At 36.4% G+C, this 23800-nt stretch overlaps 1 protein-coding gene across 1 annotated transcript in view; it reads right to left on the bottom strand.

The window, feature by feature from the left end:
• Positions 1-23800, bottom strand: part of DOCK4 (dedicator of cytokinesis 4) — a gene marked incomplete at its 5' end in the record, with an annotated part of 608904 nt that overhangs the window by 418881 nt on the left and 166223 nt on the right. The window contains 5 exon segments of the mRNA XM_053716722.1: positions 1702-1783; positions 5145-5245; positions 12986-13069; positions 20099-20196; positions 22865-23021. Coding sequence (XP_053572697.1) covers positions 1702-1783; positions 5145-5245; positions 12986-13069; positions 20099-20196; positions 22865-23021 — 522 coding nt within the window.

Genomic DNA, 23800 nt, shown 5'->3' with positions numbered 1-23800 from the left:
AACAGTAATTGATGATGCCGTGGACTCATTATATATTAGGAAAGAAATACTGCTGTATTGATTTCAGTTTAAACAGCTTTTAACATTTGTTTTCAACATAATTAAATTCTGCTCTTTCAATATGCCTGACAGAAACTGTTTGAGTACAATGTCCCTTTAACACTGTGTATTAAGTGTCTGAAATGAATAGTGTCTGGCATAATGAGCTCTTGGGAAATGCATTAAGCTATCTTGAATATAGTTTAAGGTATGTACGGACTAGATATGATTTATATTGTAATTTTGCTGCTGACATTTAAACTTAGTTTTATTTTGTCTTGTGTTTTTTTTTAGTACCTCTAATTAAAGGGACATGAAACCCATTTTTTTCATTCATGATTCAAATAGAGCATGTTAAGTTAAACAACTTTCCAATTTAATTCTATTATCACATTTGTTTTGTTCTCTTGGTATCATTTGCTGAAAAGGATACCTAGGTAGGCTCAGGGTTAAATACTTAAAGGGACATAATACTCATATGCTAAATCACTTGAAACTGATGCAGTATAACTGTAAAACGCTGACAGGAAAATATCACCTGAGCATCTCTATTTAAAAAAAAGAAGAAAATATACTTCAGCTGTTGCTCAGCTTGCAGGTAAAAAGTAAAAATGAAGAAATGAACAGCAGCCAATCAGCATCAGCAGTGCTGAGGTTATGAACTATTTTACTGTGATCTCATGAGATTTCACTTAACTCTCATGAGATTTCATAGTAAACTTCCTTAAACTGAATAGAGAAATAAGATGAGTGTGCACGTAAACTCAATCCCTTAGCTAGTCAGCTTTTTACAGCTATGCTGCATCAAGTGTTTCAACATTTGGGTATCATGGCCCTTTAATCAAGTGTAGGCATCTGGCATGCTACCCTGCAGCTCTAAATCTGGACATGGCCAGTGAGCCATTAAGGGAAGGTCATACATATGTATCCTTCAGCCACACCATTATTTGTAGGAGCAAGGGGGTGTTCTACGATAGCGACTCTGACTAGGTGTTTAACCCTTTTGGAGAAGATAAACGCATATCAAAACAAGGAAATTAATTTAAAAATAAAATGCTGTAATGAAAAAGATAGATTTTATTTTGTTTTACATACCTTTAAATCCAATAATCATAGAACAATGATATTCTTCATAGGTGATACCCCATTAGAACAAATTTAAGTGATTAATGCAGTATAGTGTTGTTTACAGTTATTAGAAATGTAAAGGGATAGGAAAGTCAAAAATAAACTTGCAGGATTCAGATAAAGCATGTCACTTTAAGACACTTTTAAATTCACAATTATTTTCCAAATAGGCTTTGTTCTTTTGGTATCCCTTGTTGAAAAATAATATGCACATATCCTACACTAGTGGGTGCTAGTTGCTGATTGGTGCCTGCACACATTTGTCTCTTGTGATTGGCTAACTAGATGTGTTCAGCAAACTGCCAGTAGTGCAATGCTGTTCTTTCAGCAATGGATAGCAAGATAATGAAGCAAATGTGATAATATAAGTGAATTGGAAAGTAGTTTCAAATTGTATGTTCTATCCAAATCATGAAAGAACATTTTGGGGTTTCCTGTCCGTTTAAAGAAATTCTGGATTACACTGAATAAGATCATTGACATTGTAAAAAAAAAGAATATATATTAATGCTCTGCAGAGAGTCTTTAAATTACCTTTAATACTTCCTGGATATGCTCTTGTCGTTCAGCATCAATTATTCTGTCAACATACCATTTGAAAACTTTTATCAGGTCCCTGGAAAGTCAGCAGAAGAGATTATTCAAATGTGATGTATGCAAATCTTACAGTAACTTGCATTAAATTGAAAACAGAGCTTCATATTTAGAACTGGCATGTAATACTAAATGTGCATCATTACACTCTAAGAAATACTTCCACTTATATAGTAAAGGATATGAAAAAAGAAAAGAAAAATATATATAAAAAAAATATGCATTTTTATTTAAATACTGAAGGAAAATAATACACTTTATACCACTATTGAAGAACACTTCTTAAAAAAAAACTGCTCAATTTTACAATTCCTACAGATATAGAAAATGTCCATAAACAGATGTTTTATTATGTTAGTCAATCCCACATCTAAATATTACTAATATGATGCTTTCAAATCCCTGATGAAATTGCACATAATCTGCATATTAGTTTATGCTTTTTTTATGTTACCAATACAAATATGTCTCAGAAATTGTGGCGTATCATGTACTAAATTTAAATGGCCATTAAAAATGGTAGAATTTCATAATCAACACAAGCATAACAAAAAATGCAACACAAACACTTACTCTGAATTTCAAATGGAGCAGTAGTTTTAATCTGACAAATTTTAAAATTTCCTTCCATTTTTCTACCCCCTGTATCATATGACAAACATCAGCCAATCACATACTCTTACTCTTTACACTGTACACTCTAGTCTAGCATATACTCAAAAATTAGCTGGTGCCTCAGAAAGTGGTGCTGTATCACATGCTCAAGTGATTTACAGGAAATATCCCTTGCCAGTCATATTTATCTACAAAATGCATTGGGAACTTATTCTATATGGATAGTTAAAATGTTAACAGTAAATGTTAATACAGTACTAAACTAAAAATGATTAAGGTTTTTGTCCACTTAAATTACAAAGCAGAGTAAACAATAATTGTTTTAGGGTGTTAACTTCAAAATTTACTATAAATCTGATATGTCTAATCTTGTGATGCCTAAAGGAAAATAAAAATCCTTGTTAATTATAAGAAACAGGTCTGGACAGTGAAGCACAAGTGTACAACAGGAAGCTGTGCAACTCTGTATGAGTGCAGTTCTGGATCTGTGTGTATCCAAGGCTTGGAAAAGGGCATGTGCATAGACACATCAGCTAAAAGCTAAACAACCTTTATATAAAGGCAATGTGGTAATTATTGTCTTCTAGATGAAACAGACAGTAACATTTAATCTGATTAAAGAATGAGGCACTCATACAAATAAAACGACCCTAGGGCAGAAATAAAGCTATTAATAAAAGACATTTTAGTCAACTCAAAGATAGCATACAAATATTATGTGCTTATATGGAATAAGGAAGGTTATTCAGAAAAGAGGCTTTGAACTTTTTTTTTTCTTTTTTGATGAGGATGAAAAAAGACAGAAGTCAATTGAGTTCAACCTAAACAAATCTTAATATATTTACAATATAAGCTCCAGTTGATCTAAAATGAATCCCATAACAAAAGGTTGACCCATTTGACACAAGCAGTCATATCCCTGAATTCTGTTTCTAGCCAGAAATGTATCTAAACCATTTTAAAATGTATCTAAGGTATTGGCATTTACTACCTCCTTAGGTAACGAGTGCCAAAATGTGATTGTTTATGTTGTTGGAGATTACATCTCCTTTCCTCCAGCCTTAAAATTGTGACCTCCTGTCACAAAAATTTTTTTCCACCATCTCGGTATATGGGCTTTGAATATATTTATATAAAGTAATCATGTCACATATCAAGAGCTCTCCTGCTCCTATATCAATAAATATGTGCAAGCTTATTGCGCCTATACAGTGTTATGGAGTAAGATGGTTCTTAACCAAGAAATAATAAAAATAATATAATGATGATAATTATTGTATTTTATAGGTAAATGACAAATTATTTTCAAGTTATAATTAACCTTTTAGAAAGAAGGATCATTGGATGATGTCAAAACTATTCCCTGACTCACCCTAGATTAACATTTACCAGTGAAGAACTCCACCTGCCTATTTTATTCATCAGGGACACTGAACCCAAATTTTTTCTTGCATGATTCAGATAGAGCATGCAATTTTAAGCAACTTTCTAATTTACTCCTATTATCAAATTTTCTTCATTCTCTTGGTATCTTTATTTGAAAAGCAAGAATGTAAGTTTAGATGACGGACCATTTTTGGTGAACAACCTGGGTTGTTCTTGCTGATTGGTGGATACATCCACCCACCAATAAACAAGTGCTGTCCAGGGTCCTGAAACAAAAATTGGCTGGCTCCTTAGCCTAGATGTCTTCTTTTTCAAATAAAGATAGCAAGAGAACGAAGAAAAATTGATAATAGGAGTAAATTAGAAAGTTGCTTAAAAGTGCATGCTCTATCTGAATCATGAAAGAAAAAATTTGGGTTCAGTGACCCTTTAAATTAGCACCCATTCCCCCTGTGTGTCCTTTTTAGTTCTTTCCAAATCCAATATGGGTAAAGCTATGTTTGCTCCATCTGGGGATTGTTTTCATGACTTGTGTGCCTCTAGAATTGCAAGACAAACATTAGACAGGAACATTGTTTTCTACATGGATCTTATCTTTGTAAAAGGAACCTTTGTCTATATTTTCCAGTCACTGATGCCATCTTTTTTTTAAGGGGCTTGCAGAAGCCCACATCAAGCTGCCAGGAAAAGGGGGAACATGCTGTGTGTACCTCCCATGAGGCCAGTGGCAGAGTGTTTAAAGGGACAGTCAGGTTAAATTAAATTTTCATGATTCAGATACAGTATGTCATTTTAAAACAACTTTCCAATTTATTTCCATTAAAAAAATGTGCACATTCTTTTATATTTACAATTTTTGTGTCACCAGATCCTACTGAGCATGTGCAAGAATTCACAGACTATACGTATATGCATTTGTGATTGGCTGATTGCTATCACATGGTACAAGGGGAGTGGAAATATACATAACTTTGTTTTAAAAAAAATCTACTACTCATTTGAAGTTAAGACTCAGTGCTATTGCATTGTCTTGTTATCTTGCATTTGTTGATTATGCAAATCTAATTTGTTGACTGGTCCTGGCCATACCCTGGTACCAATGCTCTACCACCACTCTTGTATCTGCCTGGGTTTTATATAATATTTTATTTTCTAGCACGTAAACCTAATCTCCTGATAAAGAAGTGAGATGCAGATGGACGCCACAGAACTGAAAGGTTCTTTTATTTAAGTTGTTTATATCAGTCTTTTTTCTTTTTTCTTTTTTTTTAAATGCATATGTCCCAATTTACATATTTCTTTTGTTATAGTTATAAAATGTCATAAGCACATTATAGAAAAACGCAATATTATAAGACTTATATGTGAGAACCATACTTCACCTGTAAGCGAGCACACCAGAAAAATGCCCTTCTATATAAGTATCCATTACTGGCTTAAAGTGCTGGAATTTGCTGTCCTGCAGCAAATTAATTATATGAACCTACATTAAAAGACAACAGAAAATGTTGAAAATAATCCTGTCTATGTTGCTTACAAGAAATGATCTCAGACAAATGCCAAAACATACAGGATCTAAGATTAATATACAATAAAATGATTGAATTATTTAACTTTAAACTTTAAAAACTATTGCACTTTTACATTGAAACATCAGATGTATAGAATCTACTTCTTCACAACTAATGTTTTATTTTATATCATTTGAATGTGGTGTATGCTAAAATGCAATGGGTTTTATTAAATATCTTTAGATTCTAAAATGCAATGGGTTTCATTAAATATCTTTAGATTCTAAAATTTAGCGCAAAAGTTTGAGCTCTATCGATCACTGGTGTTTGCGCTCGTTGGGTTTACCGCTGGTATTTTGAGTTGAAAGTAAACATGAGAGCTCAAACGCGATTTACGCTAGAATTATTACAGTGTCTTCAGAGCTCTGGTTAGCGTTTTTGCAAAACAAAAAGTTTGCACAAAACACATCAAAAATACATTAAAGTATTATTACACTCATAATAACACTAATAAAAAATATTGCACACAAAAGTTATAAGGGCTCAAAGATATTAGGTCTCATGTGTTAAGAAAAAAAGGCAGGCAAAGGTCTTTAACATTGAGATACATATACATGTCTAAAGATGTATATCTATGTGTTTATGTATGTCTACAGGGAGTGCAGAATTATTAGGCAAGTTGTATTTTTGAGGATTAATTTTATTATTGAACAACAACCATGTTCTCAATGAACCCAAAAAACTCATTAATATCAAAGCTGAATATTTTTGGAAGTAGTTTTTAGTTTGTTTTTAGTTTTAGCTATTTTAGGGGGATATCTGTGTGTGCAGGTGACTATTACTGTGCATAATAATTAGGCAACTTAACAAAAAACAAATATATATCCATTTCAATTATTTATTTTTACCAGTGAAACCAATATAACATCTCAACATTCACAAATATACATTTCTGACATTCAAAAACAAAACAAAAACAAATCAGTGACCAATATAGCCACCTTTCTTTGCAAGAACACTCAAAAGCCTGCCATCCATGGATTCTGTCAGTGTTTTGATCTGTTCACCATCAACATTGCGTGCAGCAGCAACCACAGCCTCCCAGACACTGTTCAGAGAGGTGTACTGTTTTCCCTCCTTGTAAATCTCACATTTGGTGATGGACCACAGGTTCTCAATGGGGTTCGGATCAGGTGAACAAGGAGGCCATGTCATTAGATTTTCTTCTTTTATACCCTTTCTTGCCAGCCACGCTGTGGAGTACTTGGACGCGTGTGATGGAGCATTGTCCTGCATGAAAATCATGTTTTTCTTGAAGGATGCAGACTTCTTCCTGTACCACTGCTTGAAGAAGGTGTCTTCCAGAAACTGGCAGTAGGACTGGGAGTTGAGCTTGACTCCATCCTCAACCCGAAAAGGCCCCACAAGCTCATCTTTGATGATACCAGCCCAAACCAGTACTCCACCTCCACCTTGCTGGCGTCTGAGTCGGACTGGAGCTCTCTGCCCTTTACCAATCCAGCCAAGGGCCCATCCATCTGGCCCATCAAGACTCACTCTCATTTCATCAGTCCATAAAACCTTAGAAAAATCAGTCTTGAGATATTTCTTGGCCCAGTCTTGACCTTTCAGCTTGTGTGTCTTGTTCAGTGGTGGTCGTCTTTCAGCCTTTCTTACCTTGGCCATGTCTCTGAGTATTGCACACCTTGTGCTTTTGGGCACTCCAGTGATGTTGCAGCTCTGAAATATGGCCAAACTGGTGGCAAGTGGCATCTTGGCAGCTGCACGCTTGACTTTTCTCAGTTCATGGGCAGTTATTTTGCGCCTTGGTTTTTCCACACGCTTCTTGCGACCCTGTTGACTATTTTGAATGAAACGCTTGATTGTTCGATGATCACGCTTCAGAAGCTTTGCAATTTTAAGAGTGCTGCATCCCTCTGCAAGATATCTCACTATTTTTGACTTTTCTGAGCCTGTCAAGTCCTTCTTTTGACCCATTTTGCCAAAGGAAAGGAAGTTGCCTAATAATTATGCACACCTGATATAGGGTGTTGATGTCATTAGACCACACCCCTTCTCATTACAGAGATGCACATCACCTAATATGCTTAATTGGTAGTAGGCTTTCGAGCCTATACAGCTTAGAGTAAGACAACATGCATAAAGAGGATGATGTGGTCAAAATACTCATTTGCCTAATAATTCTGCACTCCCTGTATATATGTGTACATATGTATTTAGATGTGTAAATATGTATTTACAGACATATAGACACATATACAGTGGGTATTGAAAAGAATCACCCCTTGCCACCCATAGTTGATTGACAGTGCCTTGAAACCCATAGTTGATTGTTTGCATCAGTTGCACTACCAGGGACTGAGATGCTCCAGGAAAGCTCTTTTGATACTGAGCTAATCAATATGCCCATAGCTGATCACAGTTGAAGGTCTAATAGTTTTATGTGTCCCGTTGAGAAGGTGAATAGCTATACCTGATTGAGTTTACAAGTAATTTAAGAGGGGGTGATACTTTTTCGAACTCAGTGTTTCTGATTTTGAATTGTCTTTATTTTTCCCTGACATGGTGTTATATCTTTCACTTGGATGTTATAAGTTGCACTGAGTAATTACAACTGGATAAACAAAAACTGTGTCTGTCTTTATTTCAGGCTGCAAAGCAACAAAATGTAATTTTTTTCAAGGGGGTGATTCTTTTCAATACCCACTGTAAACACATAAATATATATATATATATATATATATATATAGACATGTTTATATATATATATATATATATATAGAGACTGTTTTTTATTTCAGGAGTCTGATGACGGGCATCACAGCCCAAAAACGTTTACTCGAATGAGATAAATAAATAAAGCACAATTTTTGTTATACGGCGAGTGCCTCTGTTCACTTGAACCACTAATGCATATATATAGACATATATAGAAGTGCAATGGAGCCCGTTGCAGTTAAGTCAATGAAAACATGTAAAAGCATATTTACAGTATGTAATATTCAAATTTAATTGTTATACTGTGTATTTACTGTAAATATTTTATATTCCAATGTTCTGCACAAAGGTAACAAAGAAAATTCTGGCGAGTGCATCCTTTCTTTGACATGTTCTATCTATACCGTGGAAGCACCCTGGGTAGCTGCTTGACATAAAACGTGAGTGCTGGCCTATTGTACATATACATATATATATATATATATATATACATATATATATATATATATATATATATATATATATATATATATATATATATATATATATATATATACACACACACACACATATACTATAAAAAGTCTACACACCCCTGTTAAAATGTCAGGTTTCTGTGATGTAAAAAAATGAGACAAAGATAAATCCTTTCAGAACTTTTTCCACCTTTAATGTGACCTATAAACTGTACAACTCAATTGAAAATCAAACTGAAATCTTTTAGGTAAAGGGAAATAAAAATAAAAAACTAAAATAATATGGTTGCATAAGTGTGAACACCCTTACCCCTTAATGACCGAGGACGTGCAGGGTACGTACTCAAAAAAAAGGCAGTTAACGCCTGAGGACGTACCCTGCACGTCCTCGGTGTGGAAAGCAGCTGGAAGCATGTACAACCATTTGTGACATAATTGCTCAAGCTGCTTGTAAATGATTTCAGTGAGAAACCTAAAATTGTGAAAAATTTAACATTTTTTTTTAATTTCATCGCATCTGGCCGTGAAATGGTGGCATGAAATATACCAAAATGGGCCTAGATCAATACTTTGGGTTGTCTACTACACTAAAGCTAAAATTAACCCTAGAAGCTCCCTACATGCTCCCTAATTAACCCCTTCACTGCTGGGCATAATACACGTGTGGTGCGCAGTGACATTTAGCGCCCTTCTAATTACCAAAAAGCAACAACAAAAGCCATACATGTCTGCTATTTCTGAACAAAGGGGATCCAAGAGAAGAATTTACAACCATTTATGCCATAATTGCACAAGTTGTTTCTAAATAATTTCAGTGAGAAACCTAAAGTTTGTGAAAAAAATTGTGAAAAAGTGAACAATTTTCTTTATTTGATTGCATTTGGCGGTGAAATGATGGCATGAAATACCAAAATGGGCCTAGATCAATACTTTGGGGTGTCTTCTAAAAAATATATATATACATGTCAAGGGATATTCAGGGATTCCTGAAAGATATCAGTGCTCCAATGTAACTAGCGTTAATTTTGAAAAAAAGGGGTTTGGAAATAGCAAAGTGCTACTTGTATTTATGGCACTATAACTTGCAAAAAAAGCAAAGAACCTGTAAACATTGGGTATTTCTAAACTCAGGACAAAATTTAGAAACTATTTAGCATGGGTGTTTTTTGGTGGTTGTAGATGTGTAACAGTGTGTTTTTTTCCATTTTTTTCCCCATATTATATAATTTTTTTTATAGTAAATTACAAGATATGATGAAATTAATGGTATCTTTAGAAAGTCCACTTAATGGCGAGAAAAACGGTATATAATATGTGAGGGTACAGTAAATGAGTAAGAGGAAAATTACAGCTAAACACAAACACCGCAGAAATGTAAAAATAGCCTTGGTCCGAAACGGACAGAAAATGGAAAAGTGCTGCTGTCATTAAGGGGTTAAACTAATACTTTATTGAAGCACCTTTTGATTTTATTACAGCACTGTCTTTTTTGTTTATGTGTTTTTCAGCATGGCACATCTTGACTTAGCAAGATTTGCCCACTCTTCTTTGCAAAAACACTCTAAATTTGTCAGAATGCGAGGGCATCTCCTGTGCACAGCCCTCTTCAGATCACCCCACAGATTTTGAATTAGACTCAGGTCTGGGCCATCCCAAAACTTTAATCTCCTTCTGGTGAAGCCATTCCTTTGTTGATTTGGATGTATGCTTTGGGTCGTTGTCATGCTGAAAGATGAAGTTCCTCTTCATGTTCAGCTTTCTAGCAGAAGCCTGAAGGTTTTGTGCCAATATTGACTGGTATTTGGAACTGTTCATTATTCCGTCTACCTTGACTAAGGCCCCAGTTCCAGCTGAAGAAAAACAGCCCCAAAGCATGATGCTGACACCACCATGCTTCACTGTGGGTATGGTGTTCTTTTGGTGATATGCAGTGTTGTTTTTGCGCCAAACATATCTTTTGGAATTATGGCCAAAAAGTTTAACTTTGGTTTCATCAGACCAGAACACCTTTTGCAACATGCTTTTGGGAAACTTCAGATGTGTTTTTGCAAAATTTAGCCGGGATTGGATGTTTTTTTTTTGTAAGAAAAGGCTTCCGTCTTGCCACTCTACCCCATAGCCCAGACATATGAAGAATACGGGCGATTGTTGTCACATGTACCACACAGCCAGTACTTGCCAGATATTCCTGCAGCTCCTTTAATGTTGCTGTAGGCCTCTTGGCAGCCTCCCAGACCAGTTTTCTTCTCGTCTTTTCATCAATTTTGGAGGGACATCCAGTTCTTGGTAATGTCACTGTTGCACCATATTTTCTTCACTTGATGATGACTGTCTTCACTATGTTCCATGGTATATCGAATGCTTTGGAAATTCTTTTGTACCCTTCTCCTGACTGATACCTTTTAACAATGAGATCCCTCTGATGCTTTAGAAGCTCTCTGCGGACTATGGCTTTTGCTGTAGGATGCAACTAAAAAAATGTCAGGAAAGACCTACTAGAACAGCTGAACTTTATTTGGGGTTAATCAGAGGCACTTTAAATGATGACAGGTGTGTACTGACTCCTATTTAACATGATTTTGAATGTTATTGCTTAATTCTGAACACAGCTACATCCCCAGTTATAAAAGGGTGTTCACACTTATGCAACCACATTATTTTAGTTTTTTATTTTTATTTCCCTTTACCTAAAAGATTTCAGTGTGTTTTTCAATTGAGTTTTACAGTTTATAGGTCACATCAAAAGTGGAAAAAGTTATGAAATGATTTATCTTTGTCTCATTTTTTTTTACATCACAGAAACCTGACATTTTAACAGGGGTGTGTAGACTTTTTATATCCGCTGTATATACTGTATATATATATATATATATATATATATATATATACACACTGTAGGTACAATTATATATTGTACCGAGAAAAAACCCGCCCCTCGCCATTCAACATTCATTATCTGCTTGCAAAACGGCCAAATAGCTGCATGTGGTTCATCTTCTGTAGCAGCTGATGATCAGACTCGTGCTGTTAGCAAGTTTATGTGAACATTTATTGTTTTTATATATTTCTGAATGTTTTTTATTTGGTTTTACATTTTATGGTTGTTTGTGACCTCCTACTTTGTGAACCTTTTACTGACACGTATATAAATACATGTCTGAATAAACTCCTTTGTATATAGTAGTTCCTGGCCCTGCCCCTCTTTTAATAAAGATATAGGACTTCTGACTACCTGTACACATGGAGGTGTACTCACCTGCAGTCTGAGTGTGTCCCAAGGAGCAGTCTGATCCAGGCAGGAGATTTCCCGGAGGAGGAGCATCTGCTATTATATTACAATTGTCTTTAACATACCTCATACGTTTGAGGTGAAATCACGTGAGTGTGCTGTACATCTTTTTATTTTGAAGTCACCCAGTTTGTCATTTATTGCACTAGGTGCACCACCTTGCATTTGTTTTTTCTCTATTCCATAAAATACCTGGGAGGATCCTCTCCTGAAGAGGTGAATCTTATTTTGATTGGACTGAGCTGCATTTCGTGGGGACTGCTTGGAACTGAACCTAAGGATACCTAATAGAAACTCTCTCATAAGGACTGCCTATTTAAGTAGTTATATTCACCTGCTGTCAGATACCAGACTACATCTAGATATATAGATTGTATTACCATACTGTGGTATCTATTCTTTATACACCTATAATACACTATATCACCACACAGAGTCTGTGAAATATACATATTGGTACACTTTCCCAGTTTATCTTCATATAGCGCTGTTTCACACTCTATTTCTGATATATATATATATACAATGAAGGTACAATTATATATTTTACCGAAAAACCATTATATATATTATATATATATATATATATAATAATTTATTTAAGAATAAATAGAACATATTCTGTTATGTGAAATATGTTGGGTTAGCACACATGAGAATTTGCAATCGGGTTTGCGCACGAGTAGGGCATAATTGGGGGTTTTCCACCTCTTTTGCTCCGTTGACGTCCATGGGGGGGAATACGTGAACACACACGCAATATTCCAAGTTCAGCTTTTTGTGCTCATCCGATTAGCACAAGAATGAAAACAGTTTACTTTCAACTCATAATACGAGCACAACCCAACGAGGGCAAAAAGTTTACTTCTAGCACAGTGAACTCTCGACTGGTAGTGTTAAATAATGCTCCACTTGTAACCTGGCCCATTATATTTCTTAGTTTATTTTCTATATTATTATACCATTTTACTAGCACAAATCTGCAAGAAACCTAGAACATTTGCTAGATACGTGTCAGTTGAGTATTTCAAATTGTTGTATTTTTATTCTAAAAACTGAATTTAAAATAGATGTGAAAAAGGAGTAAACTCAACAAGCTGCACTATTTATATCTGCCACCAAAGCTTGTTTTGTGTAAAAGAGTACCTACGATGTCAAACAAGTGTCAAAAATACGTAAATAATTGATGATATGAAAAAGGCACTTACTAAACAATCAAACACCTTGGAACCATATTTCAGAGAGTTTTCATCCAAAATGCCAAACAAAGTATCCAGTGTATCTTGAAGAAACTAAAAAATATATAATAATAACAACAATAAGAATAATAATAATAATAGATATTTAAAGGAACATTAAACACTAAATAAATGCTAGACAGACTGAAGCGTTTAAAGAAAAGATTCATCTGAGAATAACATGTAGTTGAATTAGTTGTTTAAATATTGACAAAATAAGTGTAAAGTTTTAGTGTCTATAAAACAATGGGAGCTGCCATGTTGTAACTTAGGTTTCTTTCTCTGCTGAAGGCAAATTAGGGACAGTTATAAATAAGTTACTAGAGTGTACAGCCAATGGCTGTGTAGAATATAACAGTGTTCTGCACTTCCACTTCTAACAGGAACTGAAAAGCTCACAATTGTCACAATTAAATTACAGGAAAAGACACACACAATCTATCATTTTATTTTACCATCTCAAAGTGTATAATGGTCTGAAAGACATGACACTTGGAAAAGATCTGACAACAATTAAATATATTAATTACATTGCATTAATTTGCATTTCTGTTGTAGAACACGAGTAGGTTTCAACCTTCATTTAATTACAGGCAGCACAATAATCTAATCTAGAAAAAAATGCATGTTAAAATAATTATATTGTTAATTTGCATATCAGAGGACATATTCAATTTGGCACATTAAGAAATCTACTGTAATACACAATTAGGTTTCAGCATCCACATAATATTCTTCTAAACCACTACCTGTAATTATCTAATCTATTGCTGAGTTATTCTAGAATGAAATGCACGTTACAAGAATTATAGCTTTATGATACCATTAAAAAGGATATTTAAATACACATTTCAACTAAACATTACACATTTTAAAATGTTAATCATTACATAATTGAAATCAATGCCAGGTCTTTATTAAATAGACATTTTACTGCAAGTAAAGAAAAGGACTAAAGTGTTAGCCCTGTATAATCCTCTACTAAGGCGAGAAAAAAAAAAAAAAAAAAAACTTTTTGTTTTTATGCTTGCAGGGTAAGGCACTGTCCATACTAAAAGAGAAGCAGTCTGCTATGAATGCATTGTTCAGCAACACAGGTGTGGGTGTTTTACTTATCAGTCAATGATCTTCTATTATATGCACCAGTAATGAAAAAAACATTCCAGTCCACAGCTGCATTCATTACTTGTGGGAATACAGAATCTGGCCACCAGGAGGAGGCAAAGACACCCCAGCCAAAGGCTTAAATACCTCCTCCACTTCCCTCATCCTCCAGTCATTCTGCAGAGGGAACAAGGAACAGTTAGGAGAAATATTAGGGTGAAAAAGGTGCCAGAAGAAAACAACTTAAATTTAGGGCCGCCCACCGGAAAGCATGGGTGGGAGCTGTGGACTCTCCCTGTATCGAAGGAAAGGAAATTATATGGTAAGTCATAATTTATGCTTTCTTTCTAAATACAGGGAGAGTCCACAGCTGCATTCATTACTTGTGGGAAATTATACCCAAGCTACAGAGAACACTGAATATTAACGGGAGGGTACAAATAAGAGGCGGCCCAACCTGAGGGCACCACAGCCTGTAAGAACCAAACTCCCAAAGGCTTCCTTGACAGAAGCAAAAAAACAAAAAGAATAAGAATGTTAGGAGGACCAAGCAGCCGCCCAACAATCAGAACCATAGGATCTCATGTCAGAGACCCAAAAGATGTCACTGTACAAATCTTGCACTCCCCAGATATGAAAACATAAAGGAAAAAAACTGTCTATTCTGAAGAAGTCTGACACGGAAATTATGACACGTAGAAAAACAATCTACAGACGAAATAGCTCCTTAAATAAGAATTCAAAGACCACCTCCTGTACAGGTACAAAGGTAGCCCAATCAAGCTCCTCAATGGATAAATCCAACCCCAAAAAGAAGCAAGGAATTGACCTGCCAGCCCAGCCGCAGGCGGAGCCATAGCAAAAACACCTGAACGCCTGGAAGAACAATGAACCTCTGGAACTGGAGCACAAAAAAAAATATGCTTGCGAAAAAACACATACCAGAGAAAAGAACTGCAGGTGGAGTCCATCTGCAACCTTCCACTAGCAAAGCAGCTAAGCTATCCCACAGTCTATCTTTGCGGGCTGCCCCTTCGAACAAGAACTAGTGAGACAAGCCCTACACAAGCTCTTTCTAGAAGGGAAGTAGAATACTCCAGGATCTGGAAGAGAGTCAGGACAAGCAAGCTCCTCTCAACATGAAAAGAGGGAGTCCTCCACACCTAAAATAGGTGACCAGAAACCAGGTATGAGCTGAAGATAAATCCGAAACCTTCAGAAAGAAACCTTCTCTCGGCTAGGTCCAAGTGACCCCTCGCAATTCACCCCGAAAGAAAGGATCTCAAGACGCAAAGAGACTCTTACACGGTAGATCCCTGCAACAAGGGAACTCTCATGGCAGCAAAGCCTCTAACCGTGATTACGAACTTGCGGGCAAAAAAGGAGCAACAGTCTCACTGACACCAAATCCCTATAGGATCGAGCCATCCTCTAAAAAAAATAGTGACATGGCCGAAAAGAAGGTGGTTAAAATTAGACCTCCTCAGAATTAAGAAAACTGCCACAGCAGGATTCAAACTTCAAGTCTACAGCTTGCTAGGCCGGGAACTTATCCCCTAGGCCACATAGTCCAGACGACCTCAGCTGATAAACTCAATCTGCTTTCCTCAGATACACATTCATAAGACTCTGGATAGTCAGATCCAACTGATGATCGTAAGGCACATCTGTACAGGAAAAGTATGCTCAGAGAATGGATTGCTGCCAAGAGCCTTAGTGGGCCTCCGTCCACCACCAAATTCAAGACCCTCCCGTCTACACAGGAGTAACTCACTAACTCAGAAATAATCCACTCACCAAGAAAACACTCTCATCCTGCTGATGGGGAAGAGACCAAGACAAAAATGCCCTGGGGGAACTAGGATAAAAATCCCCAACACCGGGAGATCTGGACTGAAAACTGGAGAACAATTCCCCAACCGGTAATCCAAAAAGTCTGCTAAAACAGAGAGAAATCCATCACCCCCACCACAGCGCCAACGAAGTCCTGAAGGAGAGTTTGAGGGCAGAACCTGATGAAGTAATTCTAACATCGTAAGCTCTAAGGCAAAGAGCCTTCCTGTCTAAAGACCAAGCCGCATCCAAAGGATCCAACCTGGTGCCAGCACCACGACTCAGGTCTAGGCCCACCTCTGAGGAAGCAAATCCCAAAAGGTCTACTAGCAGACGCTGGAAAAGCCAGGACTGCCAAGACTCGGGAGACGCCGCAACATACTGCCACATTAAACCCCAGATCCCCCCAAAAAACGTAGGATCCAAGTGAGGTTCCGGAAGAAAACGGTCCCTAAGAACCAGCCCTGATTAAACAATGATGTTTTAAATGGACATCCAACGTCAGCAGCTGGGTTTGAAATATCAATCCTTTGAGTTGTAAAGGCTTAACAGGCTGTGCAGGGATTTGAACTCTGCGCTTACTACTCCGTTTGCTTGTATGATGAGCCACAGCCAGTTCTAAATAGACCTCCTAGATAACCACCAGGCTACCCTGGACTGCTCTAGACAGGAAAGATCTCATTCTTCCTAAATCCAGGTAGAGAGAACCATGTATTCTCTCTGAAAAAAAGAGATCTAATAAGCTCTGCATAAAAATCATCAGACCCAAAAAGGACAGGAAACCCCTCCACTTACTGGACCAGTCACCAACAGTGTACTGACACTGCAAAGAGTACCGGGACAAGACTCCAAAAATCACCTAGTCCAATAAGACAGAATGAAAAACTCAACTCCGGCCTCTAGGACCCCCACTCCTTCTCTAGAGTAGAAGGGAAGAACAAACTTAAATGTTACCCAAAACAGGTCTTGCCCGTCATCAAGGGTACAACACTTCTTGTCATAAAAAACATAAACAAATGACAAATTGTTAAGTTCCAGCAGTGCTAGGAAAACTGAGAATAAACAAAATAAGAGAATTAAGCTCTGAGGCTTAATTCTTATCTCTAGATAATCAAGGGAATCATCAACCCGAAAAGAGACCTAGTGGCTTCCATCGGAAGACTCCAACCATCACGACCATCAAAGTCGATACAACCAAAAACAACCCAAGTGACGAAACTTCTTCCTAAAAAGAGTTTACACAAGAACCACGAGCTCTAAAACAAAAACTATCCAAAACGGATTCAAAATGAAATAGTTAAATGCACACAAAGGGGCGTCAAAAAGGGTGTGCAAACTAAAACAAACAGGTCCTGCCTGTTATACAACACAACTCCTCATAGTGCTCGGGACTGGGATTCTATAACTATATACACATAGACGATAAAGAAGAAAATCCAACCCTCTCCACTCATCCAATCAAGATCGTTATCTGATTTAGAGGACTGAGATCCACCTGACGGATCAGGACTGGAAACTTCTAACATCGCCAAAACCTCTCTTAGAAGTAAAGGCAGGTGTGCCATTCTAAATCTAAATGCCTAAATCAGGCTACTCCGACCCCGGAGGTTTTACCTCTGAAGCCTCAGAGGGAACTGCATCCCCAGATGACTGATCGGGCCCAATTGTCATTTTACATGGCGGCCTATGGGTAGGCGAGCATGGATTAACCCTTCGTTTGCACGTAGCAGGAAGAGGCAAACTCGCTAAAGACATAGAGATGGCCATGTGAAAACACGAAGTAACCTCCAGTGAAAAAAAGTCTCCCTCAGATGAAGGAGTAATGGTACTTAGCTCAGCATGCTAATGCGGTTCCCCTATCTGTCCACCTCTACTTAGGGGAACTGCATGTGTAAGAGAAGATTCTAGGAACGCACCTCACGGGACGAGGAATCCTCAGACGTAGACAGCTCAGTGGTCTCTAACATCTCAACATTGTTTGAAGAGAACACCCTATTGCGGCATACGGAACATAACTGAGCGGGATGGTCTACCCAGGCCTCCTCACAACATACGCAGGTATCAAAATCTGAATCAGAGGAAACCTCTAGAATATCAGAATTCTTTATAATGCTAATTAAAATGTGTAGCCAAAAAACAACTAGCACCTTAAACACCAAATGGCTGGGGCACTCACCGCCTCCTATGACCCAGACAGGTAGAGAAATTAACTCTTCTCCGCAGCCCCTCGTCAGGATTCGGAAATGGAAAATAAGACGTGACTACTCCCAGTCACATGGTGCCTCATGCAGGACCGCCCCCGCTAACGAAAAGCTCGCCAGCTTAATAAAACTGTGCAGCTCTATAACCTGTATGTTCTGTATCAGCCTATGAGCCCAAAATGTCTCCTACACATACGCAGTCAAAATCACATAACAAACATGATTAAAAAGACCCCACTGTTCAATAATCCCCCTCAGGAGATATTAACCCTTGATTTCATAAAGATAAAGGAGTCCCACTGAGACCCTGTGTTCTATCGTTAACATGTGTTATAAAAAATGAAACGATCTTACAGGAAGCTATGCCGTGGAACAGCGACACAGTCCTTAAAGTTTGACAGATTGTAGCAGCGCTTCTGACATTGACTTGAGTGAAGAAAGCAGGCAGCGAAACTTGTCAGCGCTGATTGCTTAAGGAGCAGTTAATATGAGTCTGGATTGTTTTGCAGAAACATTCTCCCTGCATCTCCAGACTCTAACTTTCATCAATGCTCTCACTGAGAGGCTGACAAGACTACTTAAAACTCCAGTCCCATCGCAAAGAGTACTACCTTCCATAAGGAACTACTCCATATCTTCTGACACTTCTCTGCCAACCTCCTGTGACGAAAGGCAAAGAATGACTGGGGGATGAGGGAAGTGGGGGAGGTATTTAAGCCTTTGGCTGGGGTGTATTTGCCTCCTCCTGAATGCAGCTGTGGACTCTCCCTGTATTTAGAAGGAAACATGGGCTGTCTTTTGAGATAAGCCAGGGAAAAAAAGACAACTTTATCATACCTCTTATAAACAAAAATATATTTTGTTTAGATAGTATTTTTTATGCATGATAGATTTATGTATAGTGTAATGTTCTGTTAAATCAGTGCTGCCCAGACTAAAGTCTGAGCCAGGGCAACATACACCCTGCCAAGAGTGTGGCCTGTGTTAGTGCTTTTAATCAAATAAAAAGCATACATATTTGTGTCAAATTTTGTAAACCCATATATATATATATATATATATATATGTACACACACAAAACACGATGGCCAAAAGTAAGTGTACACCCCTACTAATTACTGAGTTTAGTTGTGTTTCAGCCACACCCATTGATAACAATTGCATAGCCGAGACAAATATAAGCAGTACAATGGGTCATAGTGACTTTAAATGTGGCACTTTTTTAGGATGTCACCTTTGCCACATGTCAGTTCTGACCTACTAGATCTGCCCCGGTCAACTGTCAGTTCTATTATTGTGAAGTGGAAACATCTAGGAGCAAAAATAGCCCAGCCACAAAGTGGTAGACCACACAATCTCACAGAATGGGGCAGCTGAAGTCCTGAACTCTTCCCCACCTGCACAGAGCCCTGAACTCTTCCCCACTGAACATCTTTGGGATGAATTGGAATGACGATTGCAAGTCTGACCTTCTCGTCCAACATACCCGACTTCATAAATGCTCTTTTGGCTGAATAGGCAAAAATTCCCACACACTTCAAAATCTTGTATAAAGAAGATTGGTTGCTATAGCAACAAAGGGGAAGCAAACCCATATCAATGCCCATGGATTTGGAATGGGTTGTCCAGCAAGCTCATATAGGTGTGAGGGTCAGATGCCCACATACTTTTGGCCGTGTAGTATGTATATGTATATTATTAATTACTAGTAAGTAATTTCCTGTGGATGTTTTAACTATAACTATAATCTAATTCAATCCCACCATTAATGACCGGCCTTTCATATAAAAAAAGTTTGCCATTTGTCACCCATACCACTTGATATGTAATTTCCCTTTCACATTATGAGAATCTGTTGTGCATCCTGGAGAAGAGACTCCAAATAGTTTGTAGCACTTGTAATGTGGCTGATTACAGTGTTATAGTTTGCAAAGCTATTGCTTACCTTCACTATTTCTGAACCATCAATTTCTTTTAATTTTGATAAGCAGCCGGGGATTTTTTCTGGGTGCATTTTCCACTTTAGTAGATCAAGCATATCACCTAGAAAACATATTGTCAATTGTGATATTTTGCAAAACAAATGTTAATAATATCTTTTTTTCTTACAGTCAAAGTAACTGTATCCGATTCATATTTTTATACATTTAAATGTATAAAATGTCTAATACTTAATTTCATAGTTTAATGATTAAGCCAAAAAAAAAATCTGTTAAAATCACATTTTTAGAACTTCCCATATTGTAATACAGTTATTGTTCAAAATATCTTAAAAAATATATATTTTGTGCACTTGTATACATATTACAATGTCACAATTTTATCTGCTAGGAATAACCTTTAATTTAAAATTTCAACAATTACAATATATTAAATTGTCTTATAAATACCCTCAAAGTAATGCATAAACTTTTTTGATCATGACGTCACAACAAAATGTTAGCGTTCTTTTTCTCAAATAGTTTCTAATTGTTTGTCACAAACTTAAGGTAAAGTACCACCAAGCTTTCTTTAATGCACAATCAGGGTAGCTGTATATATATATATATATATATAAATTGGCATCACCACATTCGTCCAATTTATATACGACTCTATTCCAGTATCATGTACAATAATAAGCTTTGTTCAAGCATCAGGTACAAATATTTATATTATTTTTTGTACCTGATGCTGAAATAAAGCTTTAGAGAACACTAGTGCTGTGGATATGGATATTATTATATATTTCTAATAATCTGTGACCTTCTACATCATCTAATCACTGTTGCTGACAATCACTGCTCCCGACTATAATTCCTTTAGAAAAGGGTCTTTGTTATAAGTTGGGTCTCCAGTAGCAAATGATGTGTCATTTTTGTGCTGATTTGCCCATTTGTGCATACTAATAAATAATAAATAAGAAGAATAACAATAATAATATATTATTATTATTATTAATAAAGGATTATAATTATTATTAAAGGAATATGAAACCCAAACATTTTCTTTTGTGATTCAGACAGAGCATACCATTTAAAAAAAGTTTCCAATTTACTTCTATTATAAAATTTGCTTCTTTCCCATGACATTCTGTGTTGAAGAGATACCTAGGTAAGAATCTGGAGCACTAAGTGGCAGGAAATAGTGCTGCCATTTAGTGCTCTTGCAAATAGATAACATTCTTACAAAACTGCTGCCATATAGTGGCTCCCGAAATGGGCTGGCTCCTAAACATACGTCCCTACCAATCGAACAAAGATAAATTGATAATAGAAGTAAATTAGAAAGTTGTTTAAAATTGCATGCTCTATCAGAATCATTAAATAAATAAAATTGGGTTTCATATCCCTTTATTATTATTAAGATAACAAATAAGTACATATTAGTATAATGTATATTTCCCTTTTATTTTAAATACACAAGCATCATAATAGATATGGTACAATAGCAGACTAGGGGGTGTCTTAAAGCAGATGGAAAGCAACAGCTGGTCCCTAAGAATCTCATGTCAATTTCATAACAGTTTAGCGTTGACCTTGAACAAGATAATCTCCAGTCCTTTATGATCTCATAGTTTCCATCTGCCCTGATATATAACTGCTATTTTCGGGGTGTTTCTTTAACAAAAACTGAAATATAACAAATAAAAATCCTACTTCTCCTGGATATAACATCATTCCCATGGGTTTATAGCAAAATTCCAATCCATAAGAACACATCATATAGAAACTTGGCTACATTTTCAAAGCGCTTTCAATCAACCTGAATATCGAACCAATCAATTTGTAGACCAACTGGTGCTATTTATTTATTTTTGTTACATTTTTATTATTATTTTTTTTAAAAAGGAAAAAGTGGTTAAACATACAACTATAAAATAACACCTGTATTACAGGCTTTTTAAATTAGTTTTACAAGTTTTTTTTTAAAAGATTTTCATAAAAATTGAAAGTACAACATGACAACTAATTGATTCAACATTAAAGATTAACTTCTAATGGTCTGAATGCAGCTTTTTACACTTAACTAATAATAATAACTATGAACCTGTTCCATTCACAATTTAATACAATTTTCTGTAATTGAATAAATATGCTTAAACTTGCACACACTTAATTGCAATCATAAGTGAAACTCTAATGTTAGGATTTTCATTGTGTGCACATTTTGATTTATCCTAAAAGAATGATTTGAGCTATGATAATGTTCTTAAATCCGTCAACAATAGTGTTTACTAACATGTGACCTAAGTCATGCAGACTTTTTAAGATATGCAGCATTAAAGAAGCTAAAATGCACTGTAAGAGAAGCCAAGCCGGTCAAACTAGAAAAAGACTTAAAAAAATTAAACAAAAACATTTTGAAAAGTATTTCTAATTGATTTGAATACTACTGTAGCATTGTTTTGGTTAGCAAACCAATTTGAAAACCACATAATAGTTAGGTTTGCTTATGGATTGGAATGAATTTGAACTTTTGGCTAAAGGGCAGAAGTTGCGTTACCAGAATATAAGCACCCCAGCCCTAAATAGCGGTATTTGACTGTTTTAAATATGACACTTTCTACCTTATGTTCAATTTTTTTCTAACACTTGCTTAATCTGCTTTTTTGTAAAACTGTATAAACCCGTCATCATATCCAAAAATCAGAAAAATGGAGTTCAAAGAAAGAGCTTTAAAATAGATACAACCGAGTTAATATTTTATTAAGCGTTTGTGAATCTCATACCATTCTGAGTAAGTTTAGTGGAACAAAGGAATGAGGTTATCCAAAAGGATTCTTTTGAGTTCTTAATTGCTTGATTATTGTTTCCATGTTGATTTCCTTTCAGAAAGGGGAGCTTGAGGTAGCGACAACAATCCTGGAAGATGGTGTTCTCTTCACACTGCAAAGCAGAGGTAAATTGTACTAATGGTTATCAAATGGAATCTACGTCGGTTTGTAATTGCTACCAGCACTAGCTATAGGTTACCAAATGCTTTAGCACAAATCTATTTGCACTGCAGGCACAGTCACAAGTAATGAATAGAGGGTCCTGATTTTGCACAAGCAAATAACTACATTTGCTCACACAGATAGATTATCTGTTTACTAAGCTGCTTAATGCAAACAATCATGGAATCAGACAGTATATATATATATATATATATATATATATATATATACATTTCAATTCAACACCATAGTTTATACCTAAATGCAGAAATCCACTACCTAAGTGATCCCTCAGATCCCCAAGACTTACACCGTTGGAAATGTTAGGCGATTACCTTTCCAACGGTAGGTCTTGGGGGTCTGTAGCTGCTTAGATGCCTGAGATACAGGTTTCTAAGCAGCATGCCCCCTTTCCCTATACTTATTGTATTTTGTTAATAAAGTTGTGCGGTAACGTCATCACATCACTGCACGTGACGCCCCGGCGATGCCTGTCACTATACAGGCCCAATTGCCGGGGTAGGAGCCCTCAAATCTCCCTCAAGGTGGTAGAGTACTAGCGACGGCTCTGAGCCGTCGTTAGCTCCTGAGTGGGAAACTCTGCAATGGCTCAGAGCCGTAGTTATCAGGGACACTAAAGCAATTTTTTTGCTTTCATAATTCAGATAGAGCATGCAATGTTAAGCAACTTTCTATTTTACTCCTATTATCATTTTCTCCTTGTTCTCT

Source organism: Bombina bombina, chromosome 6 (genome assembly GCF_027579735.1).
Source record: "Bombina bombina isolate aBomBom1 chromosome 6, aBomBom1.pri, whole genome shotgun sequence".
Lineage (NCBI taxonomy): Eukaryota > Metazoa > Chordata > Amphibia > Anura > Bombinatoridae > Bombina > Bombina bombina.
The sequence above is the reverse complement of the archived record's forward strand: the minus strand, read 5'-3'. Positions and strand labels throughout refer to the sequence as shown.